This window comes from Microcaecilia unicolor, chromosome 5 (assembly GCF_901765095.1).
Source record: "Microcaecilia unicolor chromosome 5, aMicUni1.1, whole genome shotgun sequence".
Lineage (NCBI taxonomy): Eukaryota > Metazoa > Chordata > Amphibia > Gymnophiona > Siphonopidae > Microcaecilia > Microcaecilia unicolor.
The window spans coordinates 150,502,825-150,528,248 of record NC_044035.1 but is presented as its reverse complement, the minus strand read 5'-3'; the positions used below and the strand labels follow the sequence as shown (position 1 = coordinate 150,528,248).

Sequence of the window (25,424 nt, the reverse complement as noted above, 5' to 3'; positions counted from 1 at the left end):
CCTGACAGCGAGATTAATTCCCGGTGCGCCCTGTGATGGAGCTCAAGTCCATTTTAATGGTGGAGTAGAGGGGTTATGCCTACAAAGACCCGCGGACAGGAAAGCAGAACTTGGGCCCCAAGATGGCGCCGCCGCAAGTGAGTACTCCACCGACGAGCTTCTCGGCCGAGTCCACTAAAGATTTAGTGCAGCAGGTATCGGTAGTGCTTGAGGACAAATTGTCTAAGCTGCAATTGTCAGTGGATCAAATCTGAGACTCTTTGGAGCAACAGGGCACACGAATCCAGCAGGCAGAAGATCGTATTTCGTGCCAGGAGGATCGTGCTGAGACAGCGCTTGAGAAGCAGTGCACACTTTTAATGCAGCAAGTTGATGATCAAGAGAATAGAGGATGGCAAAATAATCTCCGAATCATAGGTTTACCAGAGTCTGTAAAAGAATCAGATCTCTGGAACTTTATCGAGAGGTGGAAACATACAGTTTCCAGATAAGGTGATGAGAGTTGAGAGGATTCACCGAGTTGGGGCTTTGCATGAGGGGGAGCAGTATCCGAGACCTGTGCTGGCCAGAATACTCAATTATGCAGATAAAAATCGAGTACTACAGGCATATAGAGGAAAGAAATCTATTGACTACAACAGACATAAACTGCTGCTGTTCCAAGATTGTTCGGCACGTGTTGCTGATCAGAGGAAGCAGATGGGCCGGCATTGTAAGCACCTTTTTGACAAAGGGATAAGGTTTGCACAACTGTATCCAGCGAAGGTGCGTGTGGTGCATGACAACAAAACTATCTTCTTTACGGAGCCTAGAGATTTGGGCTCGTTCGTGAACAAGTTGCAATGATTGGCAAAGGTGCGCAACTTTGTTCTACTGTGCCACACCTGTGCTGATCAGGGGTTTGGTTTGTGTTTCACGCACTCTACTACTACTGAGGAGCCTGATGTCGTTTAGAAGCCTGGGCCTCGGCCTGGAGCTTGGGTGAGCCTGAAGGACATGCTGGACTTTATGTTTCTTTTCTTTCTAGTTGGTTGATTTTATCGGGGTTGTTTGAGTTTGTCTAAGTATGTTACTGCCTTGGAAATTCCTAATTTTTTGGAAGATCTTCTTTTTACTGCTTATAGAAGGGGGTGGGGATGGGGGGCATGGGAAGGTTAGTGGTGTGGAGGAAGGGGGATGCTTGTTGTGATTCGGTATAGGTTATGTGTGCTACCTTTGTTGGTCTCTGCGGTGGGTTGGCTGGAAGGGAGGGGGAGGGATTAGTTTAGTTTCTGGGGGGGGGAAGGGTGGAAGAGGGGGTGGGGGCGTTAAGAGGGATCAGTGCGGTTTTTGTTTGTTGAACTCCTATAGGGTATGGGGGGGGGGGGGATTGCTACCACAGAGTGTTTGGATGGGGAGGTCTCTGTTTCAAGATGTCTGTCTCACTTTTGTCAGGGGGACTTAGCTGGGAGGTCTCCTGGGCATATTGAGGAGAGTAATGTATTCATTCAATCCTCGATTGCTGATGATGCTCCATGGTTGCTCTTAAAGTGGTATCGCTGAATGTTGATGGTGTCCATTCTCCGGTGAAAAGAGCAAAACGTTTGCAGGCGCTTAAGAGACTGCACACAGATATAGTGTTTCTACAAGAAACCCATTTGGGGAAAGCAGAACACCTTAAACTAAAGAGGGACTGGGTGGGGGATCTCTATTTTGCCACCTATAACAGCAGACAGCGTGGAGTAGCCATCTTGTTTAAGAGAAGAGTGGTGTTCACGCTGCATAACTCAGCAACACAACAAAGCCATAACCTGCAATGATCAATATATCACTCTTCTTCTCTTGATTCTCTAATGTTCTGTAACAACATCACTCTGTATTTGTTTCATCACCGGAGGTGGCTAACACCTCACGGTACTATGTAAGCCACATTGAGCCTGCAAATAGGTGGGAAAATGCGAGGTACAAATGCAACAAATAAATAAATAAATAAGCTATATCAGGACCGAGAAGGTCGTTTTCTAATTGTGGCAGGATTACTACAAGGCAAGTGGGTTCGTCTTGGCACCTCGGAAGATTGGGATGAGTCTTTTCAGTTTGAATTTTGCCTTTGTGTTTTGTTGCAGTGCTCTTGATGCACTTTGTTGTAAGCATTTTTATGATTCTCTGATTCAATAAAGATATTTTAAAAAAAGCAAATAAACGTTTAAAGCCAATTAAGTTACATGCTTTGTTATAGAATCGGATCTGTAGGCGTGCTATATAGAATCCGGGGGTACATGTCCAAAAAACCCATTCATCTCATTTTCTATTTTTGTAGCACTGGGGCTGTTACACACTTCTGGTCGATTGATTTTTAGATCTTCTAAAGATGCAATTGCACTGGTTGCTATTACAAGCTCAAGTTATTTTCAAACTTTGCTGTTTGTTTGGTATTTTTGATAGTGCATAGTGAAGCACCTGCTTATATGTCTGGTTTAATAAGATTATCTTCTAGTAATATTTTCCCTGAATCCAGATGTTTTTTAATTTTACAATTTCTGGATGCCAGAAAGGTGTTTTATAAAAAGTTTTTTTTCTAGTATATTTAGATATTTGGCAGCTGTATGGTGGAATGATTTACCAACTGATATTAGAAGACAATCTAACTATATGATATTTTGAAGATTGTTGGAAATGTTTTTATTTAGAAAATTTTTAAGGAGTTAGGTTGTCACAATACAACCATTGTTAAACATGTAATTCCTGGAGTTGTTCCAGGCTTTTTTTTCTCTTTCTGTGAGTCATACTGAACTTTCAAGGTATGTATGGGATATAAGTGTCATGTAATGTAAAAAAAAAATTGGTTTGTAGCGGAATATATATTTTATTGTGATTCTAATGTAAGATATACACATATTTACGGAAGTGGATTTTCAGCATTTATATGTATTTGTGTGCCCATATGCATATAAATGCCAGTAATTTAATCATTTATATGCATAATCGACATGGAAATATTAGCACTTTGGTTATAGAATTGCTCCCTTTGGGCCAGATTCTAAAAAATTCAGGCAGAAAACATTTCTGCCTAAGCGTATTCTATAAGTGGTGTCTAGATTTAGGCACGGTATATAGAATACACTTAGTTTATTTATTTATTAGGATTTATTTACCGCCTTTTTGAAGGAATTCACTCAAGGCAGTGTACAGTAAGAATAGATCAAACATGAATAATAGGCAACTACAGCAGTAAAAATATTGAACTAACAATACAAAGAAAGGCATGGTATACTACTTGCAATGACAACACAATACGTAATAGAACATTATAATTGATAGTGAAGGGTAAGAAAGTAGGAAGAGTTAGAAAGTAAGGTCATTGATTTGAAGAAAGTTGCACATGAGGTCAGAGAGATGGTTAAATATTATCTCAGCTAGGGGAGGAGTGGATAAACATGTCCCGCTGCAGTATGTGCAGCCCGAGTCACTCCGTGTGTGTGGGAGTGAGACTAACAAGTTAGTTACTTCTTCCATCAAAGGCCTGGTTGAAGAACCAAGCTTTCACCCGTTTCCTGAAGTAGAGATAGTCTTGTGTTAAGCGGAGGCTTTCAGGCAATGCATTCCAGAGTGTGGGGGCTACTCCGGAGAAGGCTCGCTTGCGGGTATCACATTGTGTAATGTCTTTTGGAGAGGGTGTGGTTAGTTGACTTCCTAGAGCCTAAAACTAAATGCCTCCATATACACCAATGAAAATGTGGCATAAATCTTGACGCATAGATTTAGTTTCAGAGGGCCACATTCTATAACAGTGCATGTAGATTTTGGAACACCCATGAAATACCCATTTTCCCACCCATAACCACGCCCCTCTTTGCCTGCAAATGTGAAAGTTAGGCACAGTGCGTTCCAGAATATGCTTAGTGAGTTGTGCACGTAATTTCTAATTATTGCCAATTAGTTCTTATTATTGCTTAAGTGCTGTTATAAGTACATAAGTACATAAGTAATGCCATACTGGGAAAAGACCAAGGGTCCATCGAGCCCAGCATCTTGTCCATGACAGCGGCCAATCCAGGCCAAGGGCACCTGGCAAGCTTCCCAAACGTACAAACATTCTATACATGTTATTCCTGGGATTTTGGATTTTTCCAAGTCCGTTTAGCAGCGGTTTATGGACTTGTCCTTTAGGAAACCGTCCAACCCCTTTTAAACTCTGCTAAGCTAACCGCCTTCACCACATTTTCCGGCAATGAATTCCAGAGTTTAATTACAAGTTGGGTGAAGAAACATTTTCTCCGATTTGTTTTAAATTTACTACACTGTAGTTTAATCGCATGCCCCCTAGTCCTAGTATTTTTGGAAAGCGTGAACAGACGCTTCACATCCACCTGTTCCACTCCACTCATTATTTTATATACCTCTATCATGTCTCCCCTCAGCCGTCTCTTCTCCAAGCTGAATAGCCCTAGCCTCCTTAGTCTTTCTTCATAGGGAAGTCGTCCCATCCCCGCTATCATTTTAGTCGCCCTTCGCTGCACCTTTTCCAATTCTACTATATCTTTCTTGAGATGCGGCGACCAGAATTGAACACAATACTCAAGGTGTGGTCGCACCATGGAGCGATACAACGGCATTAGAACATCCTCACACCTGTTTTCCATACCTTTCCTAATAATACCCAACATTCTATTCGCTTTCCTAGCCGCAGCAGCACACTGAGCAGAAGGTTTCAGTGTGTTATCGACGACGACACCCAGATCCCTTTCTTGGTCCGTAACTCCTAACATGGAACCTTGCATGACGTAGCTATAAATCGGGTTCTTTTTTCCCACATGCATCACCTTGCACTTGCTCACATTAAACGTCATCTGCCATTTAGCCGCCCAGTCTCCCAGTCTCGTAAGGTCCTCTTGTAATTTTTCACAATCCTGTCGCGAGTTAACGACTTTGAATAACTTTGTGTCATCAGCAAATTTAATTACCTCGCTAGTTACTCCCATCTCTAAATCATTTATAAATATATTAAAAAGCAGCGGTCCTAGCACAGACCCCTGAGTAACCCCAATAACTACCCTTCTCCATTGTGAATACTGCCCATTTAACCCCACTCTCTGTTTCCTATTCTTCAACCAGTTTTTAATCCACAATAGGACATTTCCTCCTATACCATGACCCTCCAATTTCCTCTGTAGCCTTTCATGAGGTACCTTGTCAAACGCCTTTTGAAAATCCAGATACACAATATCAACCGGCTCCCCTTTGTCCACATGTTTGTTTACTCCTTCAAAGAATTGAAGTAAATTGGTCAGGCAAGATTTCCCCACACAAAAGCCGTGCTGACTCGGTCTCAGTAATCTTTGTCCTCGGATGTGCTCTGTAATTTTGTTTTTAATAATAGCCTCTACCATTTTCCCCGGCACCAACGTCAGACTCACCGGTCTATAATTTCCCGGATCTCCCCTGGAGCCTTTTTTAAAAAATGGGCGTTACATTGGCCGCCCTCCAATCTTCCGGTACCACGCTCGATTTTTAGGATAAGTTGCATATCACTAGCAGTAGCTCCGCAAGCTCATTTTTCAGTTCTATCAGTACTCTAGGATGAATACCATCCGGTCCAGGAGATTTGCTACTCTTCAGTTTGCCAAACTGCCCCATTACGTCCTCCAGGTTTACCGTGAAGTCAGTAAGTTTCTCCGACTCGTCCGCTTGAAATACCATTTCCGACACTGGTATCCCACCCAAATCTTCCTCAGTGAAGACCGAAGCAAAGAATTCATTCAGTCTCTCCGCTACGTCTTTGTCTTCCTTGATCGCCCCTTTTATCCCTCGGTCATCCAGCGGCCCAACCGATTCTTTTGCCGGCTTCCTGCTTTTAATATACCGAAAAAATTTTTTACTATGTTTTTTTGCCTCTAATGCTATCTTTTTTTCGTAATCCCTCTTGGCCTTCTTTATCTGCGCCTTGCATTTGCTTTGACACTCCTTATGCTGCTTCTTGTTATTTTCAGACGATTCCTTCTTCCATTTTCTGAAGGCGTTTCTTTTAGCCCTAATAGCTTCCTTCACCTCACTTTTCAACCAGGCCGGCTGTCTTTTGGAGTTCCGTCTTTCTTTTCTAATTCACGGAATATATATGGCCTGGGCCTCCAGGATGGTATTTTTGAACAGCGTCCACGCTTGTTGTACAGTTTTTACTCTCTCAGTTGCCCCCCTAAGTTTTTTTTTAACCGTTCTTCTCATTTTATCATAGTCTCCTTTTTTAAAGTTAAACGCTAACGTATTTGACTTTCTGTGTACAGTTACTTCAAGGTCGATATCAAAACTGATCATATTATGGTCACTGTTATCAAGCGGCCCCAGTACCATAACGTCCCTCACCAGATCATGCGCTCCACTAAGGACCAAGTCTAGAATTTTTCCTTCTCTCGTCGGCTCCTGCACCAGTTGCTCCATAAAGCTGTCCTTGATTTCATCAAGGAATTGTATCTCTGTAGTGTGTCCCGATGTTACATTTATCCAGTCTATATTTGGATAATTGAAGCCACCCATTATTATCACATTGCCCATTTTGTTTGCGTCTCTGATTTCTTTTATCATTTCTGTGTCTACCTGCTCATCCTGGCGAGGCGGACGGTAGTACACTCCTATCACCGGTTTTCCCTTTTATACATGGAATTTCAACCCACAATGATTCAAAGGTGTGATTTGTGTCCTGCTGAATTTGTAATCTATCTGAGTCAAGGCTCTCGTTAATATACAATGCTACCCCTCCACTAGTCCGGTCCACCCTATCACTACGATATACTTTGTACCCCGGTATGACAGTGTCCCACTGGTTATCCTCCTTCCACCAGGTCTCAGTAATGCCTATTATATCCAATTTTTCGTTTAGTGCAATATATTCCAACTCTCCCATCTTATTTCTTAGACTCCTAGCATTTGCATATAGACATTTCAGAGTATGTTTGTTGTTCTTATTTGCATGATGCTTAGTACCTGACACTATTGATTTGACATCTTTTGTCTGATCTTTAGTTGTATTTAAGGGCACCTGGTCTACCATGGTCTGTTGTGCAACCTCACTATCCAGAAACCCATCTTCCCTGTTTGTGAGGTATCTTTGCAAGATACCTTTTCCCGAACCATGCGCTTTTGAGCAACTGTCGGCCTTCCCCCCATTTCTAGTTTAAAAGCTGCTCTATCTCCTTTTTAAATGCCGATGCCAGCAGCCTGGTCCCACCCTGGTTAAGGTGGAGCCCATCCTTTCGGAATAGGCTCCCCCTTCCCCAGAATGTTGCCCAGTTCCTAACAAATCTAAAACCCTCCTCCCTGCACCATCGTCTCATCCAAGCATTGAGACTCTGGAGCTCTGCCTGTCTCTTGGGCCCTGCACTTGGAACAGGTAGCATTTCAGAAAATGCTACCCTAGAGGATCTGGATTTGAGCTTTCTACCTAAGAGCCTAAATTTGGCTTCCAGAACCTCTCTCCCACGTTTTCCTATGTCATTGGTACCCACATGTACCAAGACAGCGGACTCCTCCCCAGCACTATCTAAAATCCTATCTAGGTGATGCGTGAGGTCCGCCACCTTCGCACCAGGCAGGCAAGTCACCAGGCGATCCTCATGTCCACCAGCCACCCAGCTATCTATATGCCTAATGATCGAATCACCAACTACAACAGCTGTCCTAACCTTTCCCTCCTGGGCAGCACTTGGAGACATATCCTCGGTGCGAGAGGATAGTACATCCCCTGGTGGGCAGGTCCTGGCTACAGGAGTACTTCCTACTTCACCAGGGTGATGCTCTCCTTCTAGGAGACCTCCCTCCTCCAAGGGCTACTAGACTGGAGGTGGGACTTCTCTACAACATCCCTGTAGGTCTCCTCTATGTACCTCTCTGTCTCCCTCAGCTCCACCAAGTCTGCTACTCTAGCCTCAAGAGAACGGACATGTTCTCTAAGAGCTAGGAGCTCTTTGCATCGGGCGCAAACATATGACATCTCACCAACTGGGAGATAATCATACATGTGACACTCAATGCAAAAGACTGGCTAGCACCCCTCTCGCTGCTGGACTGCTGACTCCATCTTAGTGTTTTTGAGTTTTTCAATAATTTAAAACTTGCTACAGTATTAAGGATATTAGCCTAATATAAAAGTGTCTTTTACTTTATATAGTATATTGTATGATTTATTTAGTATTTCCTTCTTAGATGGTGATGAAATGTATTTAAAACTCTATAAGAGCACTCCTTGCTTGTTACCCTAATTACAATAACTGACTATAAATGAGGAGTTGTCCTAGGGGTGGGGGGGGGGGGGGGGAATACTAAATTAGATCCTGCAGTGGCTGTTAGATTCTATCTGTTAATGCTGTGGTACAAAGCTTTTAAAACTAAGTGGAAAAGACTATGGAGATTAGCTGTTTTCTGTTAGCTGTTGAAATTTGCCTAACACTAACCTACAATTCCTCCTTTAAACCCCAATCTTTAAGTTCCCAAAGCACAAAGCAACGTAGCGTTCACTTACCAGACAAATGTCCTCTTCTCTCAGAACTTCTCAGAAGTTATCAATGATGATTACCTTGTTAAGCCAATTAAGTTACACGCGTTGTTATAGATCACACCTGGATTTTGGCACAGATCTCTAGGCGTGCTATATAAAATTTGGTGGTTTATGTCTTGGCCTTCTGCTCTCCTTCTGATTTAGGCTTAGAAAATTTAGAAGCTGGAAAGGTCCAGGACCTGAGGGACTGCATGGAAAGGTACTGCCAGAACCGGTGGACCCTGTGGTAGCAGAGCTAGGGAGCACAACTAGCATACTTGCTACACTGATTGTCGTTCACAGCGTCCCCATGGAAGAGCCGATAGAGCAGCCATTCCCAACCCAGTCCTTGAGGGACATCCCATCAGGTTTTCAGGTATCCACACTGAATATGCATGAGAGAGATTTGCATACAGTGCCTCAATTGCATGCAAGTCTAACTCATGAATATTTATTGTGGACATCCTGAAAACACACAAGCTCACAGATAAATAGAAAGACAGCCATTATTTTAGAAGTAAAAGGCACTGAAAAATTGGCCTCAACAACAAGGTTGCAGTTGTCATCAACAACATCCAGAGAGTGAAAAAAAAAACCAAACCCTATAATAACAATGGCTAGTGTTACTAATATACGCTACCTTGTTACCACACACTAACACCATTAATGTGCATTATTAGAAACTAGGTCCCATTGCATGAAATGGGCACATTAGTAACTCTAGCCCTTAAGGGGCAAATTCTATAAATGGCATTGAAAAAACCCGCTTTAGCTATATTCTATGAGTTGCACCTAAGTTCAACTTGTTTGTAGAACATATGCTTAAGTGGAGAGTCACACGTAAATTTAGGCACAGCCACATGCACCAATGAAAACATGGTGCAAATACCTGCACCAAAATTTACGCGTGGAGCATCATTATTCTGTAATAGTGATGCCCATACTCTGCCCCAAAATGCCCATGACCCTCTCATTTCCACACCCCTGTGCGTAACTTAAATCTAATTAGTGTCAATAATTGCTTATTAAAAAGCCAATTATTGGCACTAATTGACTTCTTGTTCAATTAAATTGCGCACGCAAATCGGGAATGCGCCTAAATTTGCTTGTACAATTTTTGGCAGCCTTTATAGAATCAGAAGGTAAATGCTTTGTGGAATTATAGATTATTTTGAACAAAAAGATCAAATAACTCATCGATGTCAAGTTACCATGTATGTATGCACCATTTGTAATGCTGTTACCCGGAAATGGCAACCGCCATTACGGCAAATGTAAGCCACATTGAGCCTGCAAATAGGTGGGAAAATGTGGGATACAAATGCTACAAATAAATAAATAAATAAGATCAAAACTTATCGTCAAATATAACAGGGACAGAAGCTTTCTAATGTGCAATCAGATGTTTTAAAAATGGCAGCACCATTGAACAAGTTAATTGTCGAACCATTATTACTGTGGTGTTGAGCTATTTTTCTCTTGTAAACACTATGCATCAGAATAATTCCTTTGCTTTCAGGACAGCTGTGACCTTGATATTCATAAGTTGGATGACGTTTTGTCTTAAGTTAATATTCTATGGTGCAATAACAGATTGATGCAGGGCTACCACTTTTTAAAAATTTGTTGTCACTGGTGCAAAAAACATTGCCAGTGGTTTAATATATATATATATATATGTTTATTTTTATAGCTGATAAAGGACATCAGAACTGCACCTTACAATCAGCTTCCAGTGAAGAGAAAGAAAGTAAGTTACTTTCTGTACGATCATTGTGCTGCCTTCTGTACACCATTTATTTAACAAAAGAGAAAAGGGTGGGGTTGTTCAAACATGAAGGGCAAACCAACATGGAGGGCAGTTCTGTAAAGGGTGCCTATGTGGAACCTATTCTACAAAGGAAAGTAGGCATCTACTTTCCTTTATAGAATACTAGCATAACTAGGGATATTCACATGTATGTCATTAAGCACGAGCTCTTACATCAGCCATAGAGCTGGTGTAAATGCTCATACCTAGAATTGGGAGATACGCACCTTACTTTAGTATGCTATATGTTACCTGTATAACTATCAGCCCCAGAAACAAAAAAAAATAGTGGGCAATAGACCAAGCAAACCAGAGACAAACGAGGAGACTTCAATCAACTGAAGAAAGTTTATTGATGAAGACTCGACACAGTACCGTGTTTCGGCCACAGGCCTGCTTCAGGAGTCTTTATGTAAAATGTTTGAAATAATCCAGTGGTCAGTAATCGTTAACGGTTGTTTGCATAGAAAAAGTTCTGGTCCAATTCCAAAAGTCAGTAACCACCAATGGTTACTGACTTTTGGAATTGGACCACAGCTTTTTCTATGCAACCAAACATTTACAGTTTTCTTGTGTGAACGATTACTAATCATTGGATTGTGCATGGAATTACAGAATTTGCCTTTAGCGTACCTACCTTAGACGCTGGCATTTACACCTGATTTCAGCAGGCGTAAGCCCAGCGCCCAAAAGTTAGGTGCGGGATCCACGCCAAAACACTATTCTATATAAGGCGCGAACCCTTTATAGAATATCACTTACCCCTGGATTCTATATAGCGTGACTTAAGTTGCACAGCAAATCCAGTCATATTCTGGATTTGCACGCTCAACTTAATAAGTTAAAAAGCCAATCAGCACTGATAATTGCCAATTAACAAGTAATTGACACTTACTGGAATTAATTAGAATTAACACACAGCTAAGCGTATTCTGTAATGTGATGTGCATAAATTCCAAGTTGCATAGTTCAAAAGGGGGCGTGGCCATGGGTGTGAAATGGGTAGGTCATGGACGTTTCTAAAATCTATGCGCGTTGTTATAGAATACACCCAGTCTACACCTAATTTAGGCATCAGCATTTACATCAAGTTTTACTTGGCGTAACTGCCCGTGACTAAATTTAGTCAGATGAATGGGTGCTCTGCGTACTCTATAAACTGTGTGGAATTTAGGCTTATTTTATAAAGTATGCCTAAATTTAGGAGTACTTTATTTCAGCACTGATTTTTTTAGGTGTGATATATGGAATCTAGTCCTAAATGCCAAGGGGGTCTTTTACTAAAGCTTAGCTCGAGTTATCTGCAGCAGGTCTCATAGGAATAATAGGCTGCAGGTAACTCAAGCTAAGCTTTAGTAAACGACCCCCCCAAATTTTTTCAGTGCTCGAGTTTTGGTGCCATTAATAGAATTTTTCCCTGTATGTGCAAATGTACAGATATTTCATTTCCAAAAACAGGACAAAAGCCTCCACAATGTAGGGAACGCATACTACCAGCGAGCATGACGTGAAGAGGCAAAAGGACATGCTGCAGCTTGATTTAATAGAGTAATTTCTGTTGATGAAAAACATCAAGGTGTAATGGCAGCACAAATGGGCAAAGTATGTGTGTCCCAAAGGTTGCACTCAAAAAATTATGAAATCTTTATTCTTATTTAAAAAAAGAGAAGAAACTTTCAGTGAGCTAGAATGAATGATGGATGGAGTATAATAGAGATGCAAAAAGGGCAAAAATGTTTGTTCTTTCCAGGTTTTTGGACCTTTTTTTTTTTTTTTAGTTAATTTTCCACATTTGTTTTAATACAAATTCTTTAATACTTGTTAGAGCTTTTTAACATGCACTAATTGATTTAACACAAAATAATTTCTAAATTAATCTGTATTGAACTGATTTAGCACATACTAAATTTAAGGCTTGTTAACATACTAAATGCACATCCCTGGAGCATTTTCACAGCATATGGGGCCTAGTGGTTAGAGCACCGGTGTTGCAATCCAGAGGTGGCTGGTTCAAATCCCATTGCTGCGCCTTGTGATCTTGGGCAAGTCACTTAATCCTCCATTGCCTCAGGTACAAACCAAGATTGTGAGCCCTCCTGGGACAGAGAGATATCCGGTGTACCTGAATGTAACTCACCTTGAGCTACTACTGAAAAAGGTGTGAGCAAAATGGAAATTAAAAAATATATATATTGCAGGCTATGATTAGGGACCTGTTTAGATCATATTCTCATTGCTTCCTTTCTGGCTATGTTTCAGGCACCATAGCAACTGCACTGGCAGTGGTGGCATGCATCATTGGTGTCCTTTGTCTACCACTTCTCTTGATCCTCATTTACAAGCAGAGAAAAGCCATCATTAACAGACGTATGTACAGGTCTCTGGTCTTTATTTCAATGTTCTGATGCACACTTGAAATGTATTTTTTAATTGTCTTTAACCTCCATAAGCACTCACACTCACAAGGTATTAGAAAAAGTAGAATAGTGCCTTGGATTGAAGGTACTTTATATGCTATAGAAAATTGTCGGGCTCATCTAATTGAGCTCCATTTCTAACTTAAGTTTAGGCAGGCAAAACTAAAGTTCTGAAGCACAATTTGTAGCAAATCCCAGAAATATGAAATGAGAGAACACCAGCACCAATGCCCCTGCCAAAAACCTTGCAACATTAGCAATCTCCATGGAGATTAACGATGTAATATAAATGTAATTCAATCATGTAGTGGGTGGACCCCTGATGCAGGCAGAGCACACCCGAAAGATGGGGTCCACCCATGAATCTTTATTGGAGAATACGATAAACACTTGAACCAAGATGACCTCCTGAGTTGTTTGACATTTCCTCCCCCTGGTCCAGCTCTTTTCTTTCCCCTCCCTCTCTCTCTTAATACTTCCCTTCCCTGTTGTCTTCTCATTGTCTCATCTCCCCCTCCCTCTCCTCATAAACTCTGAGGCTTCTTGTACCCCTCCTGGACCCTGACTTGAGCCAAAGATCCTTTTGCCATGTCCTGCTTCCTAGGCCATCTTATCGGAAAAGAAAATGCCCTTTTCTAAGTGAATGACCAAGTGCATTTCTGAAATCCTGCTATCTCAGGGAAAGGAGATCTGAAAAGTGTAAACAGTTTTGGGCTAGAGCAGCTGGACCTGAAATTTGATGACCTGCGGTAACGATGTTCCTTGCTCCTCATAGAAGGAAGTCACCTTTCCATCATCCATTTGTAAATTCAGATTCAGAAAGAGCTGCCTTGTATCTGACTTTTCCCTGATCCCGCTGAGAACTTGACCACTTCTCACTTTTATTATTAAATAATAAATCTCTTTGTTCACTAAGAGACACCACTTTGTTCAGCAAAATGGCAACTTAGTAGTGCTGCCAACTTTTCTTCAAGGATTTCCAAAGAGAAATGAGTTGTAGAGTTTGAAAGAGCTCCAACTTAACTGTTCCCATCATTCTGAGGTTAATTGGGGTCCAGCAGCTGTGCTGATCCTTATCAGAACACAGTGCAGTCATTCCATTAAAGAAAGGCAGGAACACATCATCAGTAACCCAAACAGAGATTCAGAGACTGAGCTTTTTATAGACAGAAAAAAAAGCATAAAGGTATGCAAACAGGCACGAACTTGGGAAAAATGTAACTCTTCCATCTCCCAACAGGCATAAACCATTCAAGAAATAAGACATAAAGATTTGGAACAAAACAGCTGTAGTATAATTTTCTAATGGAATATAAATGTATTTCATACCTGAGCTAGGATTCTTCCAAGTGTATGTCCTTCATTTAAAAAAAAAAAAAAAAAAGATGCATGTACAAGATGATCCAATTAAGGATTAGAGAGAACGATCATGCTGCACATTAGGCCTTGATTTTGTCTTGGGTCTCTGCTATGCTCCTCATCCTAGCTTGGCCGCAATCAATGCACAGGTCTGATTTCCTCAGGCATTTCTTCCTCAATCAAACTATCTCATTGTGCAGCATCATATATGTTGTCACACCCCATCTAATGACCTTCAAGAATATTTATTGCTGACCTTTGGCTTGGATAAGCCTCCCACTATAAAATAATAAAATTTAGTAATAATTTTGATAACAAACACTGGCTGAAAATTCAGTATAGGTTACCTATTTACTAACTGTGATGGGAGGGTGGGTGGGAGGGAAAGCTGTAGGTGGGCACAGGGCTAAGAAGCATTTGAGCCACATCTGCAGAGAGAATTCATCCAACCCTAGCAATTTCTGGCCTTGCAAGTCCCTGGCATTAAGACCACAGGATGATTGTAAGTAGTATAACACCAAAAGGGAAAAGGAGAATAGAGTAGTGGCGTAGCCAGACTGCCAATTTTGGATGGGCCTGAACCTAAAGTGGGTGGGCACAAAATTTTCTCTCTATCCCCCTTCCCCAGCAAAATTTAGTCACACTAATCAGATGCATTTGTCACATAGGGGTAAAGTGCTGCTTTTCAGTGCATCAGGTTTCAGAAAATTTATTTAAAAGCCTAACACCCTTTTCAATGAGCTTTCAGAGGCCAAAACCTCCTGCCTCAGGTCAGCATAACGCTGTTATGGTATCCTCTCCTGACCTAAGGAAGGAAGTATTGGTCTCTGAAACTTTATTAACACAGGTGCCATATTACTTTATCCTAAATTAAAATAAATTATTTTCTTTACCTTTGTTGTATGGCCATTTACTTTTCTCATTGTGTTGCTCCCAGTCTCTAGATTCTGCTTTCCTTTGTCTTTCTCTTGCCAGGGTTTCCTGTCCATTCACCACCTATGGCTTTTCATCTTTTCCTCACCCTGGTTCTCCACATGCCCCTTCCTCTTATTCTCCAGTCTTTCCCTACTCTGTCCTCTCCCTCTTTCCATCCAGCAGCTCCCCTCTTTCTTTTGCATCCAGCATCTCCTTTTTCTCCCTACCCTTCCATCCAGTGTCTTCCCTCTTTCTCTCCTCATCCTTCCACCCATCTACCCTCTCTCCTGATCCTTCCATCTAGTGTCTCTATCTCTCTACCCTTTTCTGTTCAGTCTCCCCTCTCTCTCTCTCCACATTCTTCCAGTCTCTCCCCTTTCTCTCTGCATCCTTCCATCCATCTCCCCTCTTTCTCTCCCTATCCTTCCATGTCCAGCGGCTCTCTCCCTTCCCTCCAGTCCCTTCTTCCTCTCCCTCCCATGCTTAGGAGCCAACTTTTCAAAATTAATGGGGGTGCTAAGCCCAATGGAAATAAGCCTTCCCTGGACAGATACAAGTAATTTTCTCAATATTGGGGGTGCTCAAGCACCCACAGCACCCACAGAGTCGGCTCCAATGCTCCCATGTCCCAGCGGCTCTCTCCCTTCCCTCGTCCCTTCTTCCTCTCCCTCCCATGTCCCAGCGGCTCTCTCCCTTCTTCCTCTCCCTCCCATGTCCCAGCAGCTCTCTCCCTTCCTTCCAGTCCCTTCTTCCTCTCCCTCCCATGTCCCAGCAGCTCTCTCCCTTCCTTCCAGTCCTTCTTCCTCTCCCTCCCATGTCCCAGCAACTCTCTCCCTTCCCTCCAGCCCCTTCCTCCTCTCCCTCCCATGTCCCAGCAGCTCAGCCATTTTTCCTACAGGTCCGCCCATCCGCATCCTTTGCGCTGTCTCTATCCCTTTTGTCCCACGGAGGCAGCACTTCCTTCCTGCCCTGGGCCTGGAGGGAAAATGGGTGGGCCTAGGCCCGTCCAGGCCCACCCGTGGCTACGCCCCTGGAATAGAGAGAGTCTAGGACCTGTGGCTCCTAAAAGTATGATCTTGATCCTTCAGCTAACAAAAAAAACTGGCACTATATGAGGCTGGGTATCACTTCTGCTCGGAAGACCTGCTAGACCACCGGGGAATGTGACAGTAGGCCTGGGGGGGGGGGGGGGGGGGCTATAGGGAGTGCTATTATTGGAGGGGATCCAGGAGGGGGAACTTTCTTGAGAGTGCTTCCAGAGATGGCACTGTTCGTGGGAGAGGTTTCTGGGATGAGGATCACCTGTCGCAATATCCCACCCACTATCTGCAAGCTATGGGGCTGCCAGCCAATATTCAGTGCTGGCACCTACATAGCTAAGCAATCAAAGTTAGGGCAGGCTTTTGTGTGGTGCCCTATGTGGACACCAGCACTGAATATCTATCTGACATATCTGACAACTTAAAGATACTGGGAGTAACGATAGACAGCCATTTATCTTTTGATAACCACACTAAGCTCACCACGAAGAAAATGTTTAATATGATGTGGATATTGAAACGAGTGAAGCCTTATCTCCCACTCAACACTTTCCAGAACCTGATACAGTCTACTGTTATTACTCACGCCAACTACTGCAACAGTGTCTTTTAGGATGCAAAACCCAAATACTGAAGAGACTCCAAACTGCCCAGAACACGGCTGCCAGACTTATTTTTGGCAAATCAAAATTCGAAAGTGCATCACCTCTTCGAGCAAAGCTTCACTGGCTCACCATCAAAGAAAGAATAAATTTTAAGATCAACACAATGACCCACAAGATTATCCACAGCGAATCCCCTGGCTACATGAATGAATTGATCGACCTCCCTGCTAGAAACAGATCTATTTCTTCACGAACTTATCTTAACCTACACCTTCCCAATTGTAGAGGAATTAAGTACAAGACCTACTATGCATCCAGTTTCTCCTTTTTGGGCAGCCAGCTTTGGAATGCTATACCCAGACCAATCTGATTAATAAACGACTTCTTGCCCTTTAGAAAAATGCTGAAAGCTCATCTCTTTAAGCAAGCCTACCTAAATGCCCCAACCTAATCTCGCCAACTTCCACCCCCAATTCTGTTCTGACTTAAATACCAACCTCCAATCCTTCTCTTCCCATCTCTCCTTAATTTTATCCCTCCTTACCCTTTCTCCCAAATTATACTATCCTATCCTGTCTACCCTCTTTTATCCTAGTCATATTTTATCTAGCTCAACTTATCATACACTACTAAGCCCAACTTTACATTGTTTTACTACTGTTTTATTAAAGTTCTATTAACTTTATATTTCAAATTACTATGTAAGCCGCATTGAACCTGCATTATGTGGGAAAGCGCGGGGTACAAAGGTAATAATAATAATATGGATGGCCAGTGTTTGCAAACCTCCCATATCCTCCCTAACTCAGCTCTTGCTAGTGTGCACCTAATGCAGCTTAAAATGGCATACTACGGAATGAGCTCAGGCACCTAAAATCGGCGCAGAAAAAAATGCTTAAGCATTATTCTATAAGCAGCGCCTAAAGTTAGGTGCGGTTTATAGAATAGCACTTAAGAACAGGAGTTGAACATAAATTTAGGTGCATCTATTTGCACCAACAAAACCGTGGAGCAAATGTCCCACCTAAAGTTTTGTGTGGAACCCCCTTATTCTAAGAATTGCACTGGAATCCACGTGCTAACAGGTTAGTGCAGGAAGGAATACTGTGTGAGACCTTACTGCCTATAAAATGGATGGTGGTAAGTGCTCACATGGTAATTTTTAAAACTGGCCACGTGCTAATGGCAACATTAGCATATGACTATTAATAAGAAAAACCTAGAAAATTATCCATTTTAGAACTGCAGTAAAAATGGCCGTAGTGTGCGGGAAAGATCCACATAAGAGCCCACTAAAGAGCCGAAATTCTGCAGCACTGCTCGGTTATGTGCTGTTGAATATTAGCAGATGGCCTGTTCAGCATGGTATAAGCGAGCAGGAGAACATCCATCCCTATAAATATGAACGCTAAGAATGTTATGCGCAAAACCAATTTGCATACAAACATTTGCCACATTTATTTGCTCTGACAGTTTAAAGTGCATGTTTGAAATGCTCAACATTTGCTGCAATGAATGCACAGAAGCCCTTACTCTTCTGCTTAGCAGCACTGTGAGTGGCGAGCTGGTCCTTGTGCTGTCTGGGATACACTGCTGCAATTCATTGGTATCTCACTGATTTTTCTAATAAGTTTCTTCAATCCACCTAAGTAACCAGTTTTTCAGGAAACACTTTATAGAAACTTTTTTGCTCTGTAACACTTTGTCTCAGAAAGTTTAGGATGTGCTTGTCTTCTAGTGAAAACCCATGCTGACCAGCTGTAAATAATGATATCATAGTTACATCATGATTCCAAAGAATATCACGATATGGGGCCCTTTTAGTAAAGTTTAGCAGTGCTAAATGCTAAGAAGCTCATAGGTATAAAATGGGCTTCTTAATATATAGGGCTAGATTCTAAAAATGGTGCTGAACCCCTCCCCCCTCACTGAGTGTTATTTATATGTCACGTCTAAAGTTACGCACGGTTTGTAGAATAGCGCTTAAGTCCTGGGGGGTTACGCTTAAATTTAAGCGCATCCATTTGCACCAACAAAAATGTGATGCAAGTGCTTGCGTTTAAGTTTAGGCGCGGAATCACCTATTCTGTAATTACTCGTGTAACGAAAAATCATGCCCACGCTCTGCCCTGAAACGCTCATGACCCTCCCATTTCCTTGCCCCATTTTCTAGGACGTGCATAAAATGTAGGCATGGGTCACGTGGCTAAATTTATGCATGTACATGTTAATTCATTTCAATTAGTGGCAATAATTGCTTGCTAAAAACAATTATTGGCGCTAATTGGCTCATTATTCAATTAAATTGCGCTTGCAAATTGAGTGCATGCCCAAATTTGTGCATGCAATTTTTGGCGACCTTTAAAGAATCAGGGGGTTCGTGTGCACTAAGCTTTAGTAAAAGGGCCCCTATGTATTTACAGCATGACCATTTTATAGCTCTATCATAGGCCTATTTTGAGCCAAGTTTTATTATTTTACACAAACCAAGGGGTGAAAGCAGAACAAAGTCCAAATGACCAGCGCAAACACGGAGTAAGAGCGTCCAAAATATTTATACAAAAAGTCAACTGACCCATTTTGGATGCTCTTACTCCGTGTTTGCGCTGGTCATTTGGACTTTGTTGCTTTCACCTCTTGGTTTGTGCTTGCTTCTTTTGTGGAAGCTGTGGACCCCCTTGTTTCCTTATTATTTTACACCCATCCACTTATTTGTTTCATTAAAAAATAAAAAGGAGTCCCATTATATTGTATGTATGTGTGTGTGTTTGTTTTATATATCTATAGCTATCTATTGCTTTATATATCTATTGCTACCTATCTGTCTATATATATATAATCAGTATCTCAGTCTCAAAATATTCAAAAGTTTCACTTTCCAGTAGCACAAAAATCAAGAAACGGAAACAATGATGTTTTCTAATTTTGTTCTTGTAGATAGTTTTGCTGTTGCAAAGGGTGCACATCTTTAGTTTAAAATAAAAGTATGGGGACCTTGTACAAAGGCGCATGCCACTCGCCAATTTGGTAATACCGCTGGGCTACTGCAGGAGCCCAGTGGTAGTTCCTGCCCACACTGCGCGCCATTTCCAGTGCTTGAAAAATATTTAAATATTTTTAGCGCCAAGGGCTTACTTAGTGGTAATTGGGCAGTGCCCGGCTAGTGTTCAACTTACTTCGTAGCCATTTCCTTTTTTTTTTAAGCCTTTTACCTGCTGCGGTGAAAAGAGGCCTTGATGCACGTCAAATCCAAGTGCCGACGCCAGCACAGGTCCCCTTTTACCGCAGCGTGGTATAAGGGGCCCTAAGTAAGTAAATAATAAAACTAGAGTGTGAAAAAAATCTGAAACACAATACACCAGAACAACAATGGGAGATGGGAAGGCGGTAGAACGAGAGGACATGAAATGAGATTGAAGGGGGGCAGACTCAGGAAAGATGTCAGGAAGTATTTTTTCACGGAGAGGGTGGTGGACGCTTGGAATGCCCTCCCGCGGGAGGTGGTGGAGATGAAAACGGTAACGGAGTTCAAACATGCGTGGGATAAGCATAGAGGAATCCTGTGCAGAAGGAATGGATCCTCAGAAGCTTAGCTGAAATTGGGTGGCGGAGCAGGTGGGGGGAAGAGGGGGTGGTGGTTGGGAGGCGAGGATAGGGGAGGGCAGACTTATACGGTCTGTACCAGAGCCGGTGATGGGAGGCAGGACTGGTGGTTGGGAGGCGGGAAATACTGCCCTGGTCTGTGCCCTGAAAAGGACAGGTACAAATTCAAGGTAAGGTATACACATATGAGTTTGTCTTGGGCAGACTGGATGGACCATGCAGGTCTTTTTCTGCCGTCATCTACTATGTTACTATGTAACAAGAAAGGAAACCTAGGGCAAAGACTAAAAGTAGCTGCAAAACTGCCAAGAAACAGGCAGCATGTTATAGCCACTGCAGGTTCCTCCGCCCTTATTTATTTATCTCTTGTTTTTCTAGAGGACTAGTGTAGCGGCATGAAGGCAGAGAGTAAGAGAAAAAATTTTCCATTCCGCATTTCAAATGATTAAATGAGAGCCTCACGAGACTAGGACAGGGAAGTGGACTGCTTAGTAAAAACGGAAAGAATTACTCAAGCAGCTCTGACTGAAAAGCAGAGAGTCTGCTTTAACTATTTCACTGGGGGAGGATACTGCTCACACAATTATGTGACTAGAGCAGGATTAAACCATAGGCAAAGTACACATGTGCCTACAGCCCAAACGTTTATGAGGGGCCCTCTCAGATATGCTAATTCAGTCAGTGGCTCCCAAGGCAGATTTTTATCTTGGTGGGAAGCAACCAGAGCCAAGAGGTCTGTCAATCTGGTCTGGTCACCGTATCTCAAAAAAGATATAGTGGAATTAGAAAAGGTTCAAAGAAGAGCGACCAAAATGATAGTGGATGGAACTAACACGGCTACCACACCTCTCTACTCTTGTATGAGGAAAGGCTAAAGAGGTTAGGGTTCTTCAGCTAAGAAAAGAGACAGATGAGGGGAGATATGATTAAGGTCTGCAAAATCCTGAGTGGTGTAGAACGAGTAGAAGTAAATCGATTTTTTTACTCATTCTAAAAGTACGAAGACTAGGGGACACTCGAGGAAGTTACATGGAACTACTTTTAAAACAAATAGAAAGAAATATTTTTTCAATCAACGAATAGTTAAGCTCTGGAACTCTTTGCTGGAGGAGGTGGTAACAGCAGTTAGCATATCTGGGTTTAAAAAAAGGTTTGGACAAATTCCTGGAGGAAAAGTCCATAGTCTGCTATTGAGACAGACATGGGAAGCAACTGTTTGCCCTGGGATTGGTAGCATGGAATGTTGCTACAATTTGGTTTTCTGCCAGGTACTTGTGACCTGGCTTGGCCACTGTTTGGAAAACAGGATACTGGGCTAGATAGACCATTGGTCTGACCCAGTATGGCAACTCTTATGTTCTTATATTTGAATCTGACTCCCTGTCCCCCCTCCCCTAGTGCATTGTCCTCTAGTTCGGGAGGAAAAGGTGAGCACTATTTCTTACCTGCTGCTTCTTCCTTTGCCAGTCTTTCTTTGCAGCCAGAACCATATGAGTCCCATCTGTACTGTAGGAGACCGATATTCAGACCTCAGGAGCCAGCCTGTCGAACTCCCACAGTTGGCAGTGAGACCCGGATATTCAATGCCTGACCATTTCCAGTGACCGGCATTAAATATCCGGTTTATTTTTGGCTGGTTTAAACTTAACCGGGCAAGCCAGTATTTCATCATTGGCTGGTTTAGTTTAAACCCATGCTAGACAGACATGCTGTTTCGGCAGCCCAATTTGGCTGCCAAACTTAGCTGGCGATGCACTGAATATTAGCGGATAGCTGGATATATCACGTGATATAACCGGTTAGGCACTAAGTGTTGACCGGCTATCTCCTGCTGAATATTCACAGATAGCTAGTTAAGTGCTATTTAACTGTCACGGAGCTTTTTCTGGCTGGTTAAATAGCGCTCAATATTGCAGTGTAGGAGTTTTAAATGTATTTACATTCTGGAGGGCCTAAGGCACTGTTTGCCTTGGGACCACCGATGGATTACCTAGAGACACAGTAAATGACAGCAGATAAAGACTAGCATGGCCAGTCCAGCCTGCCCAGAAAGACAGGCAGGTTGTACTTGCAACTCCATATGGGTTACCCCTGCTTTGTAACATATTCCTGGAGCAGTATACCTACCTTTCTTTTCTTTTTTTATTTCTTAAAAGTGTGAAAATGATTTAAGTTTTACTGTAAGTGGAAATACTCAATACTTTTTTTTCCCTGTTCATGCCATATAGGGAACCTGTGTGCTTACCTCATGCTTTTTAGAATTCCATCACTGTTTTCAACCGCACTACTTCCAATGGAAGAAGTGTTCCAGGCATTTTTTTTTAATTATTTGGATCCACCACCTTCTCCCTGAAAAAGTATTTCCTGATGTTTTTAATTTTCTTTCCTCGCAACTTCATTTCATGCCCCCTAGTTCTGTCGCCTCTGTGTTTTTGGAAAACGTTGTTTTGTTTGTTACTGTCTTTCAAAACTTTTAATGCCTGTATCGTAGCTTCCCTATCCTTCCTCTCCTCCAGGGTATACATATTCTTTAAATCTCTTGTCATATGTCTTCTGGCACAAACGCCATTTCGGTTGATTGTCATCTGAATGTCTTCAAGCCTTTTTATGTCCTTGGCAAGATGCGGTCTCCAAAACTGAACACAGTATTCCAAATGCAGTCTCAACGATGACTTGTACAGGGGCATTCTCACCTCCTTTTTTCGGCTGGTTATGCACCTCTCAATATAGCCAAGCATCCTTCTGGCCTTGGCCACCACCTTTTCGCATTGTTTCACCACATCAGACACTTTTAAAATTTACATTTGGACATATAGGGATGAATTCTATAAATCTAAATTCTAAAAACATCAGCGTGGAAAAAAACGTTTAAGCACTATTCTATAAGCTGCACCTAAAATTAGACGTGGTTTATAGAATAGCGCTTAAGCGCAGGGGGCATGCGTAAATTTAGGTGTGTCCATTTGCACCAATGAAAACACTTCTGCCAAAATGTATGGGTGGAACCCCCTTATTCTATAATTGGGCGTGCGTAACTCGAATCCGTGCCCATGCTCCACCCTGAAATGACCAATGACCCTCCCATTTCTGCGCCCCTTTTCCGTAGATATGTATAATTGCTTGTTAAAAAGCCAATTATTGGAACTAATTGTCTCATTATTCAATTAAATTGTGTGTGCACCCAAATTTGCACGCAATGTTTGGCAGCTTTTCTAGAATTAGGGGGATGTTGGCCTTGCAGTCAGCAGCTCTTCATGCAATGTGGTTTGCTATGGTATGTTTTTCTATACGACAGTGCTGGGGTTTTCCCTAGTGATTCAGAGGAGATATAAGATTCATAGAGTATGTAGATGGGGTGTGTAGGGTGACAAAAATTAGCAGATTCTTTTTGGCATGTTGCTCTTAGTTCATGCTAATACTACAGCCCAGGCATGCTCAGTGCAAATTCAACAGGGAGCGATGTCACCAAGTGATTTTGCATCTCCAAAATGAAATAATCAGGCTTATGTATAGTGAAATAAAACAGCTAATTCATTCCGTGGCTCAGAGCAGGGCAGGCCAAAAATGTTGAATTATACACTCATTTTCACCTAATTCACTGCTATTCAACCTCCCACTCGGCCACTGCTAAAGCATCAACTAAGAATATTTGTTGTCTATTCCTGTTTGCTGCATTTTCCGCTCCATTCTCAAAAGGGTTGAATTAGACCCAAAGTTTTTTTGTTATGAATTAGGAAGGACTTCCACAATGATTTGTTGGCATTATTTTTTATTAACAGAATTTTTATGACATATATTTCAAGAAAAGAAACTCCCCAGGTAGCATTATTTAAATTGAATTTTAAGATTCTATGGCTGGTTTGGGCCTACAGTATGTGGATGGCTTGTTAACCCCTTATTCCTTATATTTTGGATTTTACAATTAATTAAGGGGCCCTTTTATTAAAGAGTGCTACAATTTGCAGTTAAAGGCCCCCTTTTACAAAGCTGTGCTAGCGGCTGCCGGTGCCGTAATGCTGACACAGCCCATTCACTTTGGATGAGCTGTCATTATTGCCATGCGGCAGCCACTAGCACAGCTTTAAAAAAAAGGGAGGGGGGAGCATTTTAATGCTGGATTTTATCACACAAGAGCTGTAAATATTTAAACAGAACTTTTAGAGGGCTTTCCCCACTTTTTTGCCAGGTTGTGCGCTAATGTTACCACTAGTGCGTGGTACCTCCAGAGAGTTAATGCGAAAGCAGGGCCGGTCTTAGCAATTGTGGGGCCCTGTGCAGACCAGTCCAATGGGGCCCCCTGCCTGCGCCCGCCCTTTTCACCCCCACCCATGCCCCTGCCTCCAGCCTGCACCCCCCGCCTGCATCTGTCACCATAAGCCATAATTTATCAGAGTTTAAAAGGAGCTCTCGGAACCCCACCTCACCCCGTACCTTGATGTGCATCCACCACATTTCAGTAGAGCGCGTCAGACAGCGGCAGCGATGTTCATATCCCATCAGCTGATGAGCCCAGAGCCTCCTTGCTGCTGCATCCTGCCCTTGCGGAAGCAGGAAGTGGCATCAAAAGGGGGAAGGACGCAGCACCGATGAGGCAGAAGCGTATCTGGACTTCGCGGGAGGGGGGCCAGAGCCAGAGTGAGGGGGCACATTTTAGCCCTCCTGGCATTGCCGAACCCCCCCCCCCCCCCGCCATTGCCAGACCCCCCCTGCCATTGCCGGACCCCCCCCCGCCTCCAACTTTGACCCCCCGCCGATGACCCTCTCCACCCCCTCCCCCCGCCCGCCGCCAACCCTCCCCCGCCGCCTACCCCCACCAGCCGAGGTCCTTCCGTTGCCAAGCTGGCAGGGGCCCAACCCCTGCCGCTGAGGTCCTCTCTTTCCGTTGCAGCAAAGCTTCCTTCAGTTTCAAATTCTGAGTCTGACGCCCTGCATGTCAGAACAGGAAGTTTTGCTGCAACGGAAGAGAGGACCTCGGCTGGCGGGGGTTAGGGTCCCCCGCCAACTTTGCAACGGAAGGACCTCGGCTGGCGGGGGTTGGGGTCCCCCGTCAGCAAAGATAGGCGACAGCAGGTTGGCGGCGGGAGGGGGGTGGAGAGGGTCGTCGGCAGGGGGGTCCAGGGCCAAATTCTGCGGGGGCCCAGGCCCCTGTGGTCCCATGCAGATTATGCC

The 25,424-nt window shown here is 42.9% G+C and overlaps 2 protein-coding genes across 2 annotated transcripts in view; one reads left to right on the top strand and one right to left on the bottom strand.

Annotated features, from left to right (window-relative positions):
• CDH23 (cadherin related 23) overlaps window positions 1-25,424 on the bottom strand; it is a 1,475,307-nt gene that overhangs the window by 321,913 nt on the left and 1,127,970 nt on the right. The gene's annotated exons all lie outside the window — the stretch shown is intronic.
• The window catches only part of VSIR (V-set immunoregulatory receptor), a 101,414-nt gene that overhangs the window by 58,673 nt on the left and 17,317 nt on the right, over window positions 1-25,424 (top strand). The window contains exons 3-4 of the mRNA XM_030203417.1: window positions 10,200-10,256; window positions 12,576-12,683. Coding sequence (XP_030059277.1) covers window positions 10,200-10,256; window positions 12,576-12,683 — 165 coding nt within the window. The remainder of the gene's footprint in view (window positions 1-10,199; window positions 10,257-12,575; window positions 12,684-25,424) is intronic.